Below are 15,972 nucleotides of genomic sequence, written 5' to 3' on the forward strand. Positions count from 1 at the left end.
GGGAAAAGCTTTCTTTCATCTTGGTAGTGAAGTTCGCCCATGTTCCAAAACCGTTCTTTGCTCCGGTTAACGAGGTTGGGTTTTCTTCTCTGGTAAAGGTGATGAAATCTTCCATCCAGAGAGCTGCTGCTCCTTCTTTCATGAATGAAAGAGCGAAGATGATTTTTCGCTTGTCGGTGTCGTAGATTTCATCGTTGATTTCGATGTAAGAGTCAACTAGGCACAGCCATTGGGAAAATTTCTCCCTGTCTCCAGAGAAGTCAGGTGGGTATCCAATCTTTCGTTCAATGGGTTTGTCTCCTCTTCCTGCCATAGCGGATACTTGAGGTTCAGGTTCTTCTGGTTCTTCGGGTTCTTCGTCGTAGTTTTCTTCTTCTTCTTCGTCGAGGTCAAGCGGTGGAGCGTCAGGGATTTCTTCGTCTTTATCAACAGGTGGGTTCTGGGGATGTCCTTGTTGCGATGATTCTTGGTTCTGGGATGATCCTTCCTCAAACGAACTATATCCAATTGGTGATGCAATGACCCCTCTGGTTATAGCGGATGGTCCTACTAATAGGGATGAGAACGGGTTCTGAGGAGTCTGAGCGGGAGTTCTTTCTGTTCTGGGGTATGGGTCTCCTCCTAGAATTCTTCTGGCGGCGTGTCTTGCCTTAGCCGAGCTTTGCTTCTGGGAAGACGTCTTGTCTTTCTATTCTGGGTTCAGGGTTTCGGAGTGAGGGGGTCCCTCGGTGATAGAGGGGTTCAGAGTAACTTGAATCTTTTGTTACGACTTGGATAGTTCTTGCGTAACTAATCCAATAAAGGAGTTCCTCGTGTTACGACGTTCTGTTCAGACACTTGAGGGGCTCTCCCTCTAAGTGAAGTTCGAGTATAGGCTAGTCTCTTATAAGAGCTAGATCGGAATCAAGTATCTTCCTCAGAAGATGATCAAGTATCAGAGAGAACCAAGTAGATTCAAGTTAGGGAATACAAGCGTGACTACTGCGGTATTTATAATGGACAAAGGAGGCACGGACCAGGCCGACTATGGAAGTGAAAGGAGTCAAGAAGATCATCATAGAACTATCTGGAATGTTCATGCAGTGCATGTTGATAAGCAGCCAAAGATAACAAGAATAGACGGAAGTATCTAGAATGTTCATGCAGTGCATGTTGATAAGCAGTCAGAGATAACAGGAATAGATCGGAGAAGCATGATGATGAGAAAATGATGGGGCCGCTGTAACAGAGACCAATACTGTCCGCGAGATTGGTGAATTAGGTACCATCCGCGACCGCCCTCAGGATAACCAACCAGCAACAACAAAGCTTACCGAACATTGATATGGCCTGCATTTGACCTTGAATATTGACTGCTGAGTTTAAATGTCGTACTTGCACTCACTGAACACTTAATTTGACATGATCGTGATGTAGGATGGGAATACTCGAAAATCGGCCCCACTCTAGTGGCTCTATCTACTACGCCATCAACGACCTCCCATGAGATCAACAATTCTTACAAGTCAACGTCATATGCGCAGCCATTATGCCGGGTCCAAAAGACCCAAACATAGTTCAAATCAACCATTGTTTGGAGCCGTCTACTCGCGAGCTGATTGAACTCAAGAATGGTGTGAAGTATTAAATGCTAATTGTATGCTCACTGTTTGAACTTATCTAGGGGTCAAAATGGATGTTCACGGAGAAGAAGAACTTGCAGATGTATTCGCAGATAACGAAGCCCTCGCTTGTGATATGCCTGCCTCGCATAAATGTAACGGAACCGCTGGACACAGTCACGACTTCCATCCATGTGCGTTTTGTGACATTGACATCGTCAAAATCAATACTCCCGAAGGCTACAACAATTGTAAGTGAATTTTCACACACACGATCCCCATTGACTTGGTGCGTAGCGTGGACCGCCAAAGATGATCATCACATGCTTCGTCAGAGCTTCTACTCTAAGGATGCTGCTCCCGCTCGCCAAGAAGCGATCTTGCGAGACCACGGAGTTAGATTTAGCATTCTCAATGTCATTTGAGGCTGGTTACCATCGAGAAAGTCAGCTCTTGACTTTATGCACTGTATCTTTCTTGGTACGTGTCTATTTCTTCATTCTGACATGCTTACATCTCGATTGATCAAGGAATCATTTCGCACCTATTTATGCGCGTGTTGTTTGGTGGATATATGCTCTCGGGCATGGGTGGCGTCAATTCTCCGAAGCGACACTTTGAAGATATAATTAATGCTGTAAGATGGCCTAGCCATGTCACTCGACTGCCGGAAAATGTACGTGTTTGCCTTGATAGCCGACTTAGTTCTCATCTTTGTCCAACATCAGCTGGGTGAAAACCAATCCCTCAAGAAGGCTGACGAGTGGCGTCGTCTTCTAACAATCACCCCGGTCATTCTCTGGTGGTCTTGGAGGGATGCTAATGACGAAATACCAGACACCGAGCCTCCTCTTCCACCCAACACTGTTGCCCCTGATTTCTCGCGTAACCGCCGCTCGATGTATCAGGCCATTCTATTCCTGTGCACTGGTGTCCGAATTCTCGCATCCCGCACGATCTCTATGGCCCAGGCTCGCACTGGTCAGAGCTTTCTAGCCCATTACTGCTTGGAATGTCTGCAGCTTCGCATCCCACTCACCATCAACCATCAAGCTTCGATGCATACAGCCGACATGATCAAGAAGTTTGGTCCTGTATATGCCTGGTGGCTCTTCGCATTCGAGCGGTTCAATGGGATGCTGGAACGTGTTCACCATAACGGTCATGACGGAGGATGGATCGAGTTGACTCTCTTATGGAACTGGGTCCAAACTCATCTCATTTACGAGTATCTTCTTTCTCTTCCCGCTGACACTCATTCTTTCGAATGGGACCAAATTAACTGCATCATCAAGGTACAAGCTCAAGACTGTGGAAGTATGATGACGCAGATAGCAGTTTATCAGAGCGAAGCTGCCGAAGGTACGTGTTTATTTTTCGCACCAATCTATCAACTGATGCTCGTTTTTTTATCAGACAATGTTAGGTTACCACTCCGTAATGCAAAATTGATCAATCTCCGTACATACGGCTCGCCTCAAGGAGTATTCTACCCCATTCTTCTCCAGTACTGTCGTTCTCTATGGCCCGACCTTCACCTGGTTGGTGATTTATCGTGCGACAATGGCACCCCCTTCTATGCGAACAAGGTAGCTCGCGCACTCACATACATTCGCAAAGACGGCATTCGTTACGGCTGCACCATGAATCGGTGCACGCACGCTGACTCATTTGCGTTCATATCGCAAGGTAGAACACGTGTCCCTGTGCAAATCACGGCATTATTCGTGGTTGGTGTTCTTGACGTTGTCCCTCATGTTTGTGCAGTGGTGCGGAGATTAGTCTCTGATGATGACATTCCTGCAATGCCATGGGATCTCTAGTAAGTCTTTTGGTTAGCAGGGACAAGCGCTCATATATTTTCAGTGCATCTACACTTGGTATCCACGTCTCCTACACTGAATTGGGCCCTCAGGAAGTGGTTCCAGTATCACAGATCGAGTGCCCACTGGCACTAATTCCAGTGCACTCGAACATCCTCAAAAAAGATCTGTGGATCACCGTCTCATTTGACCATGTAAGTTTACAAACTGTGATTACTCGAGCTCTCGTACAACAGTCTCAAAAAATTTGTAGGCAGGGAACGAACCTGAAGACTTTTTAGAAGACGAAGACGGAGAGTAGATAAGGTGCGCACTTTTCGTCATATCTAGTCACTGAACTCATCATCCGACTCTGCAGCAGGAGGCAGCTCACGAGCCGTGCTAGTACTTGCTACTGGTTGTGCTGGGATGCTCTCTCGTCCCTTCCCTTTGTCAGTTGTGGCCTTTGATTTGCCCTTACCTTTCTTTGTTCCTTTTTCCTTCTTCTTCGCCTCCATCTCCTCGATTTTCACGCGCTTCTTCGCCGCAATCACCCTCTTCTGTTCCTTCACTCGCTTCTGCCCTGCCAACATCTCCTCAGGGTCCTTTGGATCACCCCATGCACGCCCATTGTCTAGGAGAAAGCTAGGTGAGTCATACTTCTTGTTTTCTTCTCTCGCAAGCCATTCCGCTGACACCATCCATCGGCGTGCTCGATTCTCAATTTTCTTCGCAGCTAAGAGCGGGAGTTCTTTCGAGTCGCCTTTAACCCGAGCGGTGAAGCGAGGCGGGGGGTGTGGATCCGCCGCTTCATCAACAGCGGCCAAGAACCTCAACATCTACAGTTTTTATCAGGGTCAGTGTTCATTTTAGCTGTCATCATTTTACTCACAAGGTCACTTCGATATGTTCCAGCATGGGATACAAATTGCCCTGTCTTTTGCCCCTGCTCACTCACCTCATCCTCATCCTGCGACATCAAGGACTCTGTGAGTGCCGCTCGATATTTCTCATGCCTGAACTCTGAATCCTCTGGCAGATTCTCATATTTGCGTATACACACTTCAAGTTTCTAAGGTACACAGGTGAGTTCTAGTTCATATTAATGGCCCATGACTTGCTCCTCTGGCACGACTTTGCAATTTGGCGCGTGAAGTTGCCGTTACGGCTACAGGCTGAGCTGAAGGCCCAAGCGGATCATCTTCAACAGTACTTGCCGCCCCTGTCAGAGGCACCACTGGGTGTCCAGATAACCTGCCTGCCTTCCGCAATATCTTCTGTAAGTCTTGATATTTCTTCACCACACGGGCGCACAGGTCTTCGTCACTGATATCGCGAAGAGTAGGACCAGTGCCAGCGAATACAGTTGTGCCATGTTGACGAATGTAAGTGATGATGCGCAGGATGTTGGCGTGATTATCTGAATGCTGATGGGATTCAGTCCAGCGAAAACGCATCAAACACTCATTGGTGGCAGGATCCAGCGGCCACTTATTTTCGTCACTTGGATATGAAGGAAGTGCGTCAACGGTAAGCTTTGCACTTCCCATCAACATCTGAAACATGATGTGAACAACCGCCTGAGTGATGTCTTATTAGTGTACTCTTCACATACTGGATCCACTGATTTACTCGCCTTCAGACCATTGTCGTCAAATGCAAGGGCACTCTTTTCAAGCTTCTTTCTCGAACTCCTCATCGGTCTCATCTTCAGACCCGTCTCCTACATCAATGTGACTCTTACTCGTAAGCAAACTGGCGACTCTCTGCTCAAACTGCTCCTCTAGACTCTTTATCTCGGCCTTGAACTCAATCTTCACAGCCTCGACATGCTGAACACATCTAGTCTCCACCGTGCGCAGTTCATTTGCATGTCGCAGCTCCAAGTCTTCAGCTTGGGCCAGCCGGCAGTTAAAACTGGTCATCTCACTCAAGACCTGAGAGATTTTCATCGTCTTGGGTAGACTGCTAGTGTTCTGTGTGGAGCTGGTGCCTGTTCCTACACCACCTGGAGCTGTAGTCAGTCGGGGATCTATGATGGGAACAACGGACGCTGGCCACGGGAGCTCATTCGAAGATAATCCTGGCGTCGGTGCTGGGATGGACATGGGACGGCCATCCGACATTCCTGTATATGTAGGGCCGCCTTGGTACGAGCCTACCATTCCACTGTACGTGTGGCCCGCTGGTGTGCTAGCACTGGGATGGCCATACAAAGGAGGGGGAGGACCGAAGCTGAAGTTATACTCAGGGCTCGACATGGGACATTGTGGTGGGGACTCAGGTGTGTCGTTCCGCTCTCATCCTTATGTGTAACATAGCCTGTATCAATCTTCCTTATAATCAAGCCCGCTGCATACAAATTCGAGCTCCTATGTGTGATTTTAAGCTACCGTCGAAGCGTGATTGTTGTGCGGTGTCTACGTATGGAAATATTGCGTGAATTGTGGGGAAAATGTAAGGTAAAAATGTGATAGATTGTGGGCAAAGCGTGTAATTGTTGGCAGATTGCATGATGAGGAAATGTACCAGAAAACTTCGTGATATTGTGGTATATTTTCACACTTCACCGACATTTTACTCACATCATAATTCATGCGTTTGTGCTGTGGAAGGATGTGAGTGAAATGGAAGGAAAGATGAAAAGTGAAAAGACGATTAGGAATCAATCTGACTCGCGAGATCAACGACAGAGATGAACGCCGAATATGGATCAAAAAAAGAAGAAATTATGATATGACTAAGACCGGACCGGCTACAAGTGGAGCCTGTGTGATCGTGCGGACAGACCAGTACCTATTTCTTAGGTCCTGGAATATCTCAGGGCTGATTTACACCCCTACCGTTTTGGGCTGTACCATAGGTTTTCGCTCCAAAACAACACCAAGAGACAATGAAACATCTTCAATCCATAGGCCTACTCATCATCTCTTTCAGCTTCGCGACTTCGATCCGGGGAATGACATCGATCTCAAATGGTGTTGCATGGGGAATAACCGCGTCACTGAAAGCATGCGTGTTGATCGGGGCGTCAGGTCGTTGATCAATGCGGAAAGACCACAAGAGAAGGGCGGGGGTAATGTACAGCGACTGATTTGCGAGGTGCAGGCCGGGACATACACTTTCAAACACAAGTGAACTTCATTGATCGGTGTCAAAAATCCAATGGCGGCGCGACTTACCGTCTACCAAAACCATATGTGATGATCTTTAAATTATCCTTGAGGCGACCTTCTGAATCAAGCCAGCGCTGGGGATTGAAAACTTCAGGATCTGGGAAGGCAATAGGATCGCGAGAAAGAGTCCTGAAAACATGCACTAAATGAAGCGAAGTACATCGCGAAACAACACCTTACCAATGGCACCCATAGACTGTTGCACCCTCGGGAATGCAATATCCTTGCTGATGCACACAGACAGGAATGAGAACGTGGGTTACAATGAATCTAAGATGCTTACCCAGAAAATATCCTTGGTTGCACGGTGGGGGAATCCTGAGGCACATGTCAGCATCGTGCAGCAGCGTGCCGAATTTGAAATTTACCTATGCGAACGATGGGTCTCCATCTCAAAGCTTCCAACAAGAACGCGCGCAATTGAGGGAGCGAGTTTGAGTCTTCAAATGTCGGTGCTACCACGAAACAATTTAAAAATCAAAATCTTTCTACCCCTATAGCATTACCTCTGGCTGATCCGATGACCGTATCGAGCTCTTCATGCACCTTAGCCTGAGCCAGTGGGTGGCATGCCGCAGCCATAATAATAGCCGTAATTCCAACAGAGGTCTGAACCAAAAATTAGTAAGTTCAGGTAGATAAACAAGTTGTATGACTTGCCGTATCTGATCCCGCCCCAAAGAGTGATCCAGCGAGATAGGACATCTCATCCGGAGAGAGCTGGTGTCCTTGAGCGTTCTCCAATAGTGTCTTGGTGAAAGAGGGGCTAGCTTTGTTTTGATCCTGGACACAATACGATGTCAGCGACATACGTTTATCGGAATAGAGAGCCCCTCACCACGTCGTTCTTAACGCGCTGTAGCTGATGCCTGTATAGATCTAGCTCCTCATGATGCCACTTATGAAGTTGTTTTCCGTAACCAGGCAAGTAACGCAAAAGGGGCACCCGATCGACGAGATAAGCTCCTGGGCGAACTGCGGCCTGAAAATGTTCAACGACTTTGTGAATACGGATAACTTCGGGATCAGTGTTGGCAGTGGGCGCAGACTTTCCATAAGTCACCCGGAGAATGACTGATGCTGCATACCTTGAGGCACCATATCTATGAAAGGATCACATAAGTTCTTGGTAATGACGCACCGCTCTGCATGCTTCTGATGGTTCTTCGGGTCATCCAGTATATCCAATATAAAATCCATCGCCTTCTCGCGCTGCATATCTTGGTATGTCTCTGTCACCTTTGGCTGTAAATGGGTATGTACTGCTTTTCTGAGGCGCCGGAAGCGATCACCGGAATGAGAAAGGACCAAGCGCATTCCATTTGAGAGCATATCGCCCCCAGCAATGGTCCGGGGCCGATCTACCAGTGATCCGCCTTCTTTCTCCATGATGTGCGTGGCCGCCTGGTAAGGGGGTCAATGTCGGAAGAAGCTCAAGGTATGGACAGTATACCTCCATGCTGCCAATGACAATTATCACTTGGCTACCTTGTCGGAACGACACGACAGGCCCATACTTTCGAACCAAGTCTGTCAGCGCATAGGCAATGCTAATTGGACGATCTGCATCAGCCTCTAATGTCTCGGATAACACTGCCGGAACTCACTTGACAGCAGGCAAAGCGTTGCTCCAGAACCAACATGCGGGAGGTCCAGGTGGAAGCGGGATGTTGTTCCCACCCGCTAACGAGAATTTCTTGTATAACACGAGTACCGCTACGATTACAGCGACACCAGCGGCATAGCTGGCACTCATGACGTTTAGTGGGCTGGAAATTCAATATCTTTGTCGAGGAGAATGTGGGTTTGATAGACCGTGCGTGTCCAACATCTTATACTTGCCACTCACGCCGGTTATCCTCCGCCCTATTAAAAAACATTACCACGGTGACCCGTCGTGACGAGGATGGGTTTCTCTAAGAAAGGAATCAGAATCCGCAAACATTGGTACAGAGTAGAATTGCTGATCGCTCTCTCAAACCACGAGGACAAATGCGGTCCGTTACCCCTTTAGAAGATTAGGCTGGGAGTAGTAGCATGGTCAGCTACAATAACAATGATATCAACGATACACCGACTATTTCTCTCCGGAATAAGGATTAGCCAACTTATCATTAATCCGACAAGATGACCATGAGGCAATCCTTGCAATCGTCACACTCCTAGGCGAGTCAAAGGTACGACCCTGGTGCTATTGCCACGTTGCGCCCGGGTGTTGGTGGAGAGACATTCTGATTTACAGATGCCAGAGGAATTCGCTTTATCATTTCCAGGGATGCATTCTTCAGGGAAGTCAGCCAAGCGATCTTGAGCGGTGGAGAGTCTCCGGGCGTGAGAGCGTTAGGGCTTCCACCAACAACTGCCACTAGTACATCCCCTGCCACCTGACTTGAAGCTAAAAGGACTTGATTGGCCAGAGTCTAAAAAGACGACATTTCAAGGTCCTAGGAAATGATCAAATGAGTTTATTTTAATCAAGCAAGCTACGCACATGTTTGAGGGATTCAATGAGTGCTCGGGCATCAAACGAATGCAAAAAGTCCGCACTTTTTCTGATCGTGGCATCAAAGCAGATGCGTACGTCGCTGAGCCCATTCTAGGGGCTCTGAGCCTACGGTTATCAAACACCTGAATTTCTTCAAAATGAATCGCAATGTCCTAAGTGCGCCGTCTCGTATGCATGTTATCTCGAAAAAACGAATCAACCACCAATGGTCAACCCACATATGTCACTTCAATGACCACATTCCTCTCCAACTTCCTTCGAGGTCTTGAAAAGAAAACAAGAACGTTAGCATAGTCTGCTAGAGCTTCCAACGATGTATAACGTCTAGTAGGAAGAGTTTGGGACAGGACGAAGTGAATTGATACCGCGGTCACGGTGCACCAGACGTCGCATATCAACAAGGTGGACTAGTCTTAGACCTTGTACCCTTCCGACCTCGAGATTCAGCAAGCGGGTCTGAATGAAAATGAGGTTCCTCGACGACTCCCGCGATCCGGATGATCAACCTCAACCAACTGCAAGTCAAGCTTGAATCAGTGATGATGTTAAATTTGGGGAATGGCAACTCACGACCAATGTAGAATTTACGTAATACACTGGTCCTTTCTATACTCATGAGTTTGCAGTCAGCCTTGGAACGATTAGCTACGTACCGTGCCAACAACACGCGCGCTTCGCAAGATATCTTCCGCAGTGGTCTTCTAGTCCTTCAGAAAAGTGGTTTCAAAAAATTGGGAGACGATGGTAAGTCATTTCATCGCTGCCCGCGCCTGTTATTTGAACTCAAGTCACCGCGGTGTTCCTGCAGGCTGGACATCCCTAGAACAGTTAACATTGGCCTCAATAGACGTCGGAAGACTTGATATAGCAGACGTACGTCCTTTGTTTCTATTCCAAGTACTTAGCACGACAGCTCAAACTCATTTCTGTAAAGCAATGCCTCCAGCTCATTGCCGACAAATTCCCCAACTCCCCACGTGTTGACTGTCTCATAGGCATCCGAATGGAAGCTACAGAGCCACCAGAAACTGCCTTAAAATACTACGCAGACATCCTTGAAGCCGATTCTGCCAATGCCGTGCGTACTTTTCTCGTATATACGTGTCTTTGTGCGCTTACTCGTACTACAGGCGATCTGGAAGCGGCGTATATCAGTACTGAGGAGAACAGGAAAGGTAGAGAAGGCTGTGAATGAACTCGTGCAATTCTTGGATACGTTCTATACGGACGTCGAAGGGTGGCTAGAACTCGCAGACATCTATGCGTCGTGTAACCAGTGCGTCTCCATTCCATTCATACCATCACACGTCTTGTTCATTGTTCGCTCGCACAGATATGATCACTCCCTCCAGGCCCTCTCACATGTTCTGCTCCTAACGCCCCAGAACCCCTTCTACGTTCTCCAAGCCGCTGAAACAGCCTACACCTCCGAAGACTTTGCCCTCGCCATCAAGATGTTCCTCACTGTCGTCGACATGACCGACACCGACGATTCAGAACAACTCTTGCAAGAATCCACACCGCTCGGGATCACTGTGCGAGCGTGGTTTGGCGTGAAACTTGTGCGTTCTTTTTCTCGTGTGGGCTGTTTGTCGAGTTGAACATCGGGTAATTTTTTCAAAATATAGTGTACTCGCCGGTTAGCGCAAAATGCGAACCTGAAGTCTTTATCGAATACTAGTCCACCGAAGAACGTGGAGTTACTAGATGAGCTGGCTACGGAGCGTCTTCGTGTTGCGTACTCGAGTTCGGGTCAGAAGGGTGAGATTGCGAAAGGGAGACAGGAGGTTTTTGCTTGGGTCGCGACTCCCCTTGCGTAAGCATGGAGTTCGTTTGCTATTTTTTTCTCGAGCTACGTTCTTCCCATCCTGTTTGCATCTTTGAAGTTCACTTAGGCGTGATCAAGGGATGAGATAGTCATTGTAAGAACAATGCAGACAAATGTTGGATGTAAATACTAGGACGAAGACTGAATGAAAGGGAACGTGAGGTACTTGAATTGAGTGCAACGAAAGGAAAAGGGAGAGGAGGATGGGAGCCTCTCGGGAGAATTCCGATGATGAACTGCGCAGCGGTCGTGGCACAGGCAAGCTTAAGAATCGCTGTGCCACCCGTTACACCTGCCTATATGGTAAGTAATTCATGCGCTAACCTTAGCTTCTGATGTTTTAGCAGTGATTGATCAAGTATGTGAATCAAGAATTGGATTCTCCTCTGACTATTCAGTTTTCCGTCTAATGATGTTTTTTTGTGGTTCGTGACTGATACTGACTCTGTCTTAGGAAGACTGGTCTTCGACGAACTCGATCCCATAGCTGGACTTTCCAATTCTATGGCCAAGCTCGACTCCAATGATCGAAATTCGGTCTCGATGTACCGGATTGACTGGCGATAATTCGCACTGGGAGTCACTTCTGGCCTAGCATTCACCCATGTTTTATGATCTTGTATATACGATGGCCTTGGAGATGTCGAGAACAGCGTTTAATATGTACTCGCTGTACACTTAGCTTCCTGAATTGATCAATGATTCACTGAAGACGGCGATAACAAAGCAAGCTAGAAGTAGTCAACCAGAGAATCCTCCACATCGAATCAGACTGATTCATGATATTATCGAACGGGACAGATAATTCACGAATCACGACCTAGACCACCGTCGGAGTGTGCTCGGTGCCTCGGTTTGCAGCCCACGTCTCTGGTCCCTGTGATATTCCAGCATCCATGATCACATCCACCATAACACACTGAAGGAATTCCTACCGTTCTGTTATTAATTCTATGGTTCCGGATTCTTCTCGCGAACCACTCTACAGCAGTGGAACCAGTCTCAAAGTTTCTGTCAGGCTGCTTCTTCACCGCCTCTGCAATAATATGACTGGATTCAACAAGAGCCCGGAGGACTTTGGAGTTGCCCGGACGGGTAAAGAAAGCCAAGGACCACCGCTCGCATTCAGCCTGTGCGTCAGGAGGTGGACTGACCATGGTAATTCGAAAGATTGCAAGGCTGGAAAATCGAGTACTCATGCACGCACACAACGCGGTGAATGTTGGATTGCAGGATGCCTCCGCTTAAAAGAGACAGCGCATCTCCAATATTGCAAATTGCATGTCCAGGAATGGGCTATCCGTAGATGAATTTCCGCTGCACGGGGGTATGAAACTCGTGTACTCACTCGTATGTAGGACCACTCGTCATGACCAGGTGAGAGCACTTGGAGTCCACCAAGGCGATTGTGCAAGAAGGTCTGGTAATGTTTGATTAAAAAACATGACTGCACGTTCCCAGCAACCCACAAGACTGCCGGAATCAGTATGGGCACCTATTATAGCCCTTTCCGTAGGGAGGCTGTGGATGCTTCTGGTCTCGCTACAACTGTGTTCCTCCATGTCACCCAGTCTCTCCAAAGTCCCTTTCGGCAGTCCAAGCTTGTCATTGAATATATTGAACACAACACATGTCACCTCAAGGCTCTTGCGGATAAACGGTGCAATTGTGTTTTCCATGCGAGCATTTACGGTCGATGGGTAGGCGCGGTGAACGACCTGCGGATAAGCTAGTGCATCATCTTTAGAGACGTTTAGGAATTGAACAGCGTCCAAGGTGCCTATATTTGCGTCACTCTACTGTTAGTGAATTGGACTGCAAATCCTACCAGTTGCATCAATCGCGTTGGCGCCAACTTTCTTGTATCTGATAAAGAACTCAAATAATGAGAGACACCCGTGAAAAATCAACACGGACCCGAAAGATTGTCCTGTGTCTCCTTGCTCGAACTTCAAACGTTCTTCGAGGGGCAGAGACATTGCCTCAGCCCCCATATCAAACATGTCACTCACTTCTTGGTCTGCACCATGGTTCTTCAAACTTATGGCGAGTTAGGTTCGACGCATATTCAACAACAGAAATATGACGTACTACCAGAATCCAATAGTTGTCGCTGCCTCCCACAGTCGATTTACTTCTCCCACGTCTCCAGCCTTGATGAGCTCGTAATCAATAATTAAGAGCGGATGTGTTCGAACATCGTCTAGGAAAGGAGGAAAGGTACTTCCAGGCATAATAATCTAAATGAGGACGTTAGCATGGTATTCTGAACGGAAGTGGATGAACCAACTCCGAGTGGGACAGCAGGATATGAAGAATAAGTGTATAGAAAGGTTGTGGGAAGGCCTTCACCTTTATTATACTACATAACAATGCGCAATCACCGCCTGACTTCCGAGAAGAAGGGAACCTTTCCCGGCTTGTCAAAGTAATGGCGCCCCCGAGCGACTTACTTCGTGTCGGCTTTCTCCACGCACAGCCGATTCAGGCGCTCCCGCACCCTCGCACCCCCCCTTTCCTTCTTCTACCGTTCCAGTTTCATTTGATACTCTCCTGTACCTTACTTAAGAAGTTGTTTCTTCCTTGTTACTGACTTTCGACGGCCGGCCACAACTGAGATGTGCGGGATACGACCTAAGGATGATTGCAGGACGGACAAATTTATCGGGCCCGGATATCAAAGTCTAAATCGAGTTCATTTCAATATCTTGTCCTAATAACAGATTTTGAGACCCTCGTCCGGAACGTGAGTGAAGGCCGAGCTGAGCCTGCACCGGCAGGAACCTTGTTCGACAGATTACCAATCTAAAAATTGATCGCATGTCTTGTGTCAAGCTTGAGTAAGCATCGGCCCTTTGTTCTAGTATATACGTACACAATGCATCAACAATACACTGACGGAGGACCTTGAGGAGTACAAGAGCACTTAAGTATCTGTTCGCGAGGAACGATATGGCATAGCAACCGTGAACATTGGCCAACTGGTGGATGTGTTTAGCGCCACGGATAACAACGAGCGGGCAGTGTCCCAATCTCACCATATTGGTATTGCTTCTGGTGACGTCTTGCACGACTTGAAGGTCGGCGACAGCAGCTGGTGGCGAACAGCGCAAAACAAAGCCACGGTGGAGACAGGTTGGATGAAGGAGTGGATCACGAGGATGACGTGACAATGATGGACCCGGTAGACAACCTAAATGACGACGATGAAGAGGACGTGGAAAGTGGGAGTGTCGAAGCACTAGCCAATTTACATGTCACATCTCTCCAAGACTCCGTTATGCCTGTGGACTCCTCTTGCCCGCATCACGACCAGCGATGAGCCTTCGATATCATTGATTGGCATGAGGGCAACTCTCGCTGGCCAGAATACGCCGCAGCTACTAATGATGATACCTGGAGAGGGAGGCGTCGGCAAATTAAAGGCTATTCAAACCATCACGGAGAAATTTGTCGCTCACGGAGCTGGAAGGCGTCTGGTGAAAGCTGCACGTATGGGCATTGCAGCATCTCTTATTGGAGGAAAAACGTTGCGTGTTGTAGCCTGCATACCAGTCAAGGGAAGTCCGCTCGTGTAACGAGGAAGCTTACCGTGACAGCCTTCTGGGCAGACAAGCTATATATCACTGCCGATGATGTTTCGATGATTGATCTAACTGTTGTCACACATACTCTCGATTGCAAAGTCAGGATTTGGCGGGCCACAGCGACCAGGCATTTGGAGGTGTCCGACTCCACGTCATTATCGTCAAAGATTTCCACCACAGATGAGCAGCTGGGTCGGAAAAAATTACGAGGAGTTCACAGCGGTGGCTCGATAGAAGGAACAAGTATAAGTCGCAGATCCCGAGTGGCTTATTGCAACATGTTAGGTATGAGATCCGTCTCAAACATCACATCGAGCTGCTTCATTCGCTCATTGTCACCAATCCAAATTGTCCTCCGACAGATTGCGGTACAGCTCCATAGAATAATGCAGTGCTCATAACGCCCTGTCACCCTGTGCACGCGGTGGAATGGCTGCTTGGGTCACGAATTGAAAACGGCCTGGAATGTCGCGGGAGTAAAGTCTGTGTTGATTCAGAGGACTCCGAGGAATGGTGTTCAAGTCACGTGCAGGCGGTTGAACTTTATAACCAACTACATCATGATGTCAGTGTGTTAAGTCCGACTGTCCATCATGCATCATGTGAGGCCTCTATCAATCATATTCTGCAAGCTTACAGCGATAAAAAAGAATGCGTCGTAAGTACTTCAGTTTCAAACAAGGTCTTCATTAATCATTGCTCGAGCAGCAGTAACATTTGTTCAGAAGCAAGCACTCAGTCCTCAGCAACGAACTGCTGTGCCGTCAATTACACTGTATTAATGCGAAAGCAGAAACACGACTCACTGTGGCTCAGCGCTCAGTTGGACACTGTCTGACACGTAAATATGTATCCAGGCTACCGTGCCGGTGAGTCATGGGGTTAAATCCTGGATGTAAACTACTCATACTCACATCAAATGCGTCTTCTGGCAGGCATTCATCACCAGCGCAGCAATCTGCCTGCGAGTCGCAAAATAAGTTACAAACATAGTCAGCACTGGCAAGCATAGATGCTGTCAATGCAGCGACAGCGGCGAGGGCGAATGCGAGACGCATTGTTTGTGAGATGTGATATTGGCTCTCGAAAATAAATCTGGAGGGGGACAGTAGGAGGACGGGTTTTATGTCCTTAATAGTGTTCTATGCAGAACCTATCTACCCGGAATACCCCTTCAAACATATGACATTTGCAATGCCAGCAGATTGCCAACAGATGTTTCTTACTTGCACTGTCCCTGATAAGTATTCTGCTGACGACAGAACATTGGCAATGTACCATGTCAAGCCGATGTAGTACGGCATACATTACTAGGTGACAAGAGGATCCCAGAAGGTGACAGGATACTGGGAGATCGGTAGCTGATGCTTAGGAGATCTGAATTCCGAAGGAGTGTTCCCCAGGTAGAATGCACACGATGCACACTACGCAATACTGTGTAGTGCTAGCCCTAAGGATGACAGCGATCGTCG

At 47.8% G+C, this 15,972-nt stretch overlaps 5 protein-coding genes across 5 annotated transcripts; 2 read left to right on the top strand and 3 right to left on the bottom strand.

Moving 5' to 3' along the window:
* Positions 1-1,417: 1,417 nt before the first annotated feature.
* Positions 1,418-3,725, top strand: DEU56DRAFT_872689 (uncharacterized protein; the record flags this gene model as incomplete). The annotated part of the gene is made up of 10 exons (XM_041355798.1): positions 1,418-1,448; positions 1,488-1,613; positions 1,664-1,852; positions 1,899-2,017; positions 2,048-2,081; positions 2,132-2,277; positions 2,330-2,963; positions 3,018-3,423; positions 3,468-3,618; positions 3,678-3,725. The coding sequence occupies 10 exons, from the start codon at positions 1,418-1,420 to the stop codon at positions 3,723-3,725; spliced, it is 1,884 nt and encodes a 627-aa protein (XP_041205508.1).
* Positions 3,726-3,750: 25 nt separating this feature from the next.
* DEU56DRAFT_742064 (uncharacterized protein) lies at positions 3,751-4,475 on the bottom strand (the record flags this gene model as incomplete). Its single annotated transcript, XM_041348905.1, has 2 exons — positions 3,751-4,242; positions 4,296-4,475. Coding segments are annotated over 2 exons (672 nt in total), but the record flags the coding sequence as incomplete, so codon positions are not given.
* A 1,637-nt stretch (positions 4,476-6,112) lies between these two features.
* Positions 6,113-8,335, bottom strand: DEU56DRAFT_973750 (cytochrome P450; the record flags this gene model as incomplete). Its single annotated transcript, XM_041359524.1, has 11 exons — positions 6,113-6,524; positions 6,586-6,708; positions 6,760-6,806; positions 6,863-6,897; positions 6,948-7,034; positions 7,086-7,188; positions 7,240-7,362; positions 7,418-7,667; positions 7,721-7,983; positions 8,033-8,129; positions 8,187-8,335. 11 exons carry the CDS (start codon positions 8,333-8,335, stop codon positions 6,308-6,310), a joined length of 1,494 nt encoding a protein of 497 aa, XP_041205510.1. The 3' UTR covers positions 6,113-6,307.
* A 1,340-nt stretch (positions 8,336-9,675) lies between these two features.
* DEU56DRAFT_509410 (TPR-like protein) lies at positions 9,676-11,097 on the top strand. Its single transcript, XM_041346575.1, has 6 exons — positions 9,676-9,829; positions 9,894-9,958; positions 10,020-10,163; positions 10,216-10,361; positions 10,419-10,647; positions 10,714-11,097. The coding sequence occupies exons 1-6, from the start codon at positions 9,700-9,702 to the stop codon at positions 10,903-10,905; spliced, it is 906 nt and encodes a 301-aa protein (XP_041205511.1). The 5' UTR covers positions 9,676-9,699; the 3' UTR covers positions 10,906-11,097.
* A 636-nt stretch (positions 11,098-11,733) lies between these two features.
* DEU56DRAFT_742090 (uncharacterized protein) lies at positions 11,734-13,147 on the bottom strand (the record flags this gene model as incomplete). The annotated part of the gene is made up of 8 exons (XM_041348907.1): positions 11,734-11,790; positions 11,849-12,062; positions 12,121-12,209; positions 12,262-12,333; positions 12,383-12,693; positions 12,742-12,779; positions 12,831-12,953; positions 13,005-13,147. 8 exons carry the CDS (start codon positions 13,145-13,147, stop codon positions 11,734-11,736), a joined length of 1,047 nt encoding a protein of 348 aa, XP_041205512.1.
* Between the last annotated feature and the right edge of the window lie 2,825 nt (positions 13,148-15,972).

The sequence above is a fragment of the Suillus clintonianus genome, assembly GCF_016758775.1.
Source record: "Suillus clintonianus strain FC179 chromosome Unknown DEU56scaffold_69, whole genome shotgun sequence".
Taxonomy (NCBI): Eukaryota; Fungi; Basidiomycota; class Agaricomycetes; order Boletales; family Suillaceae; genus Suillus; species Suillus clintonianus.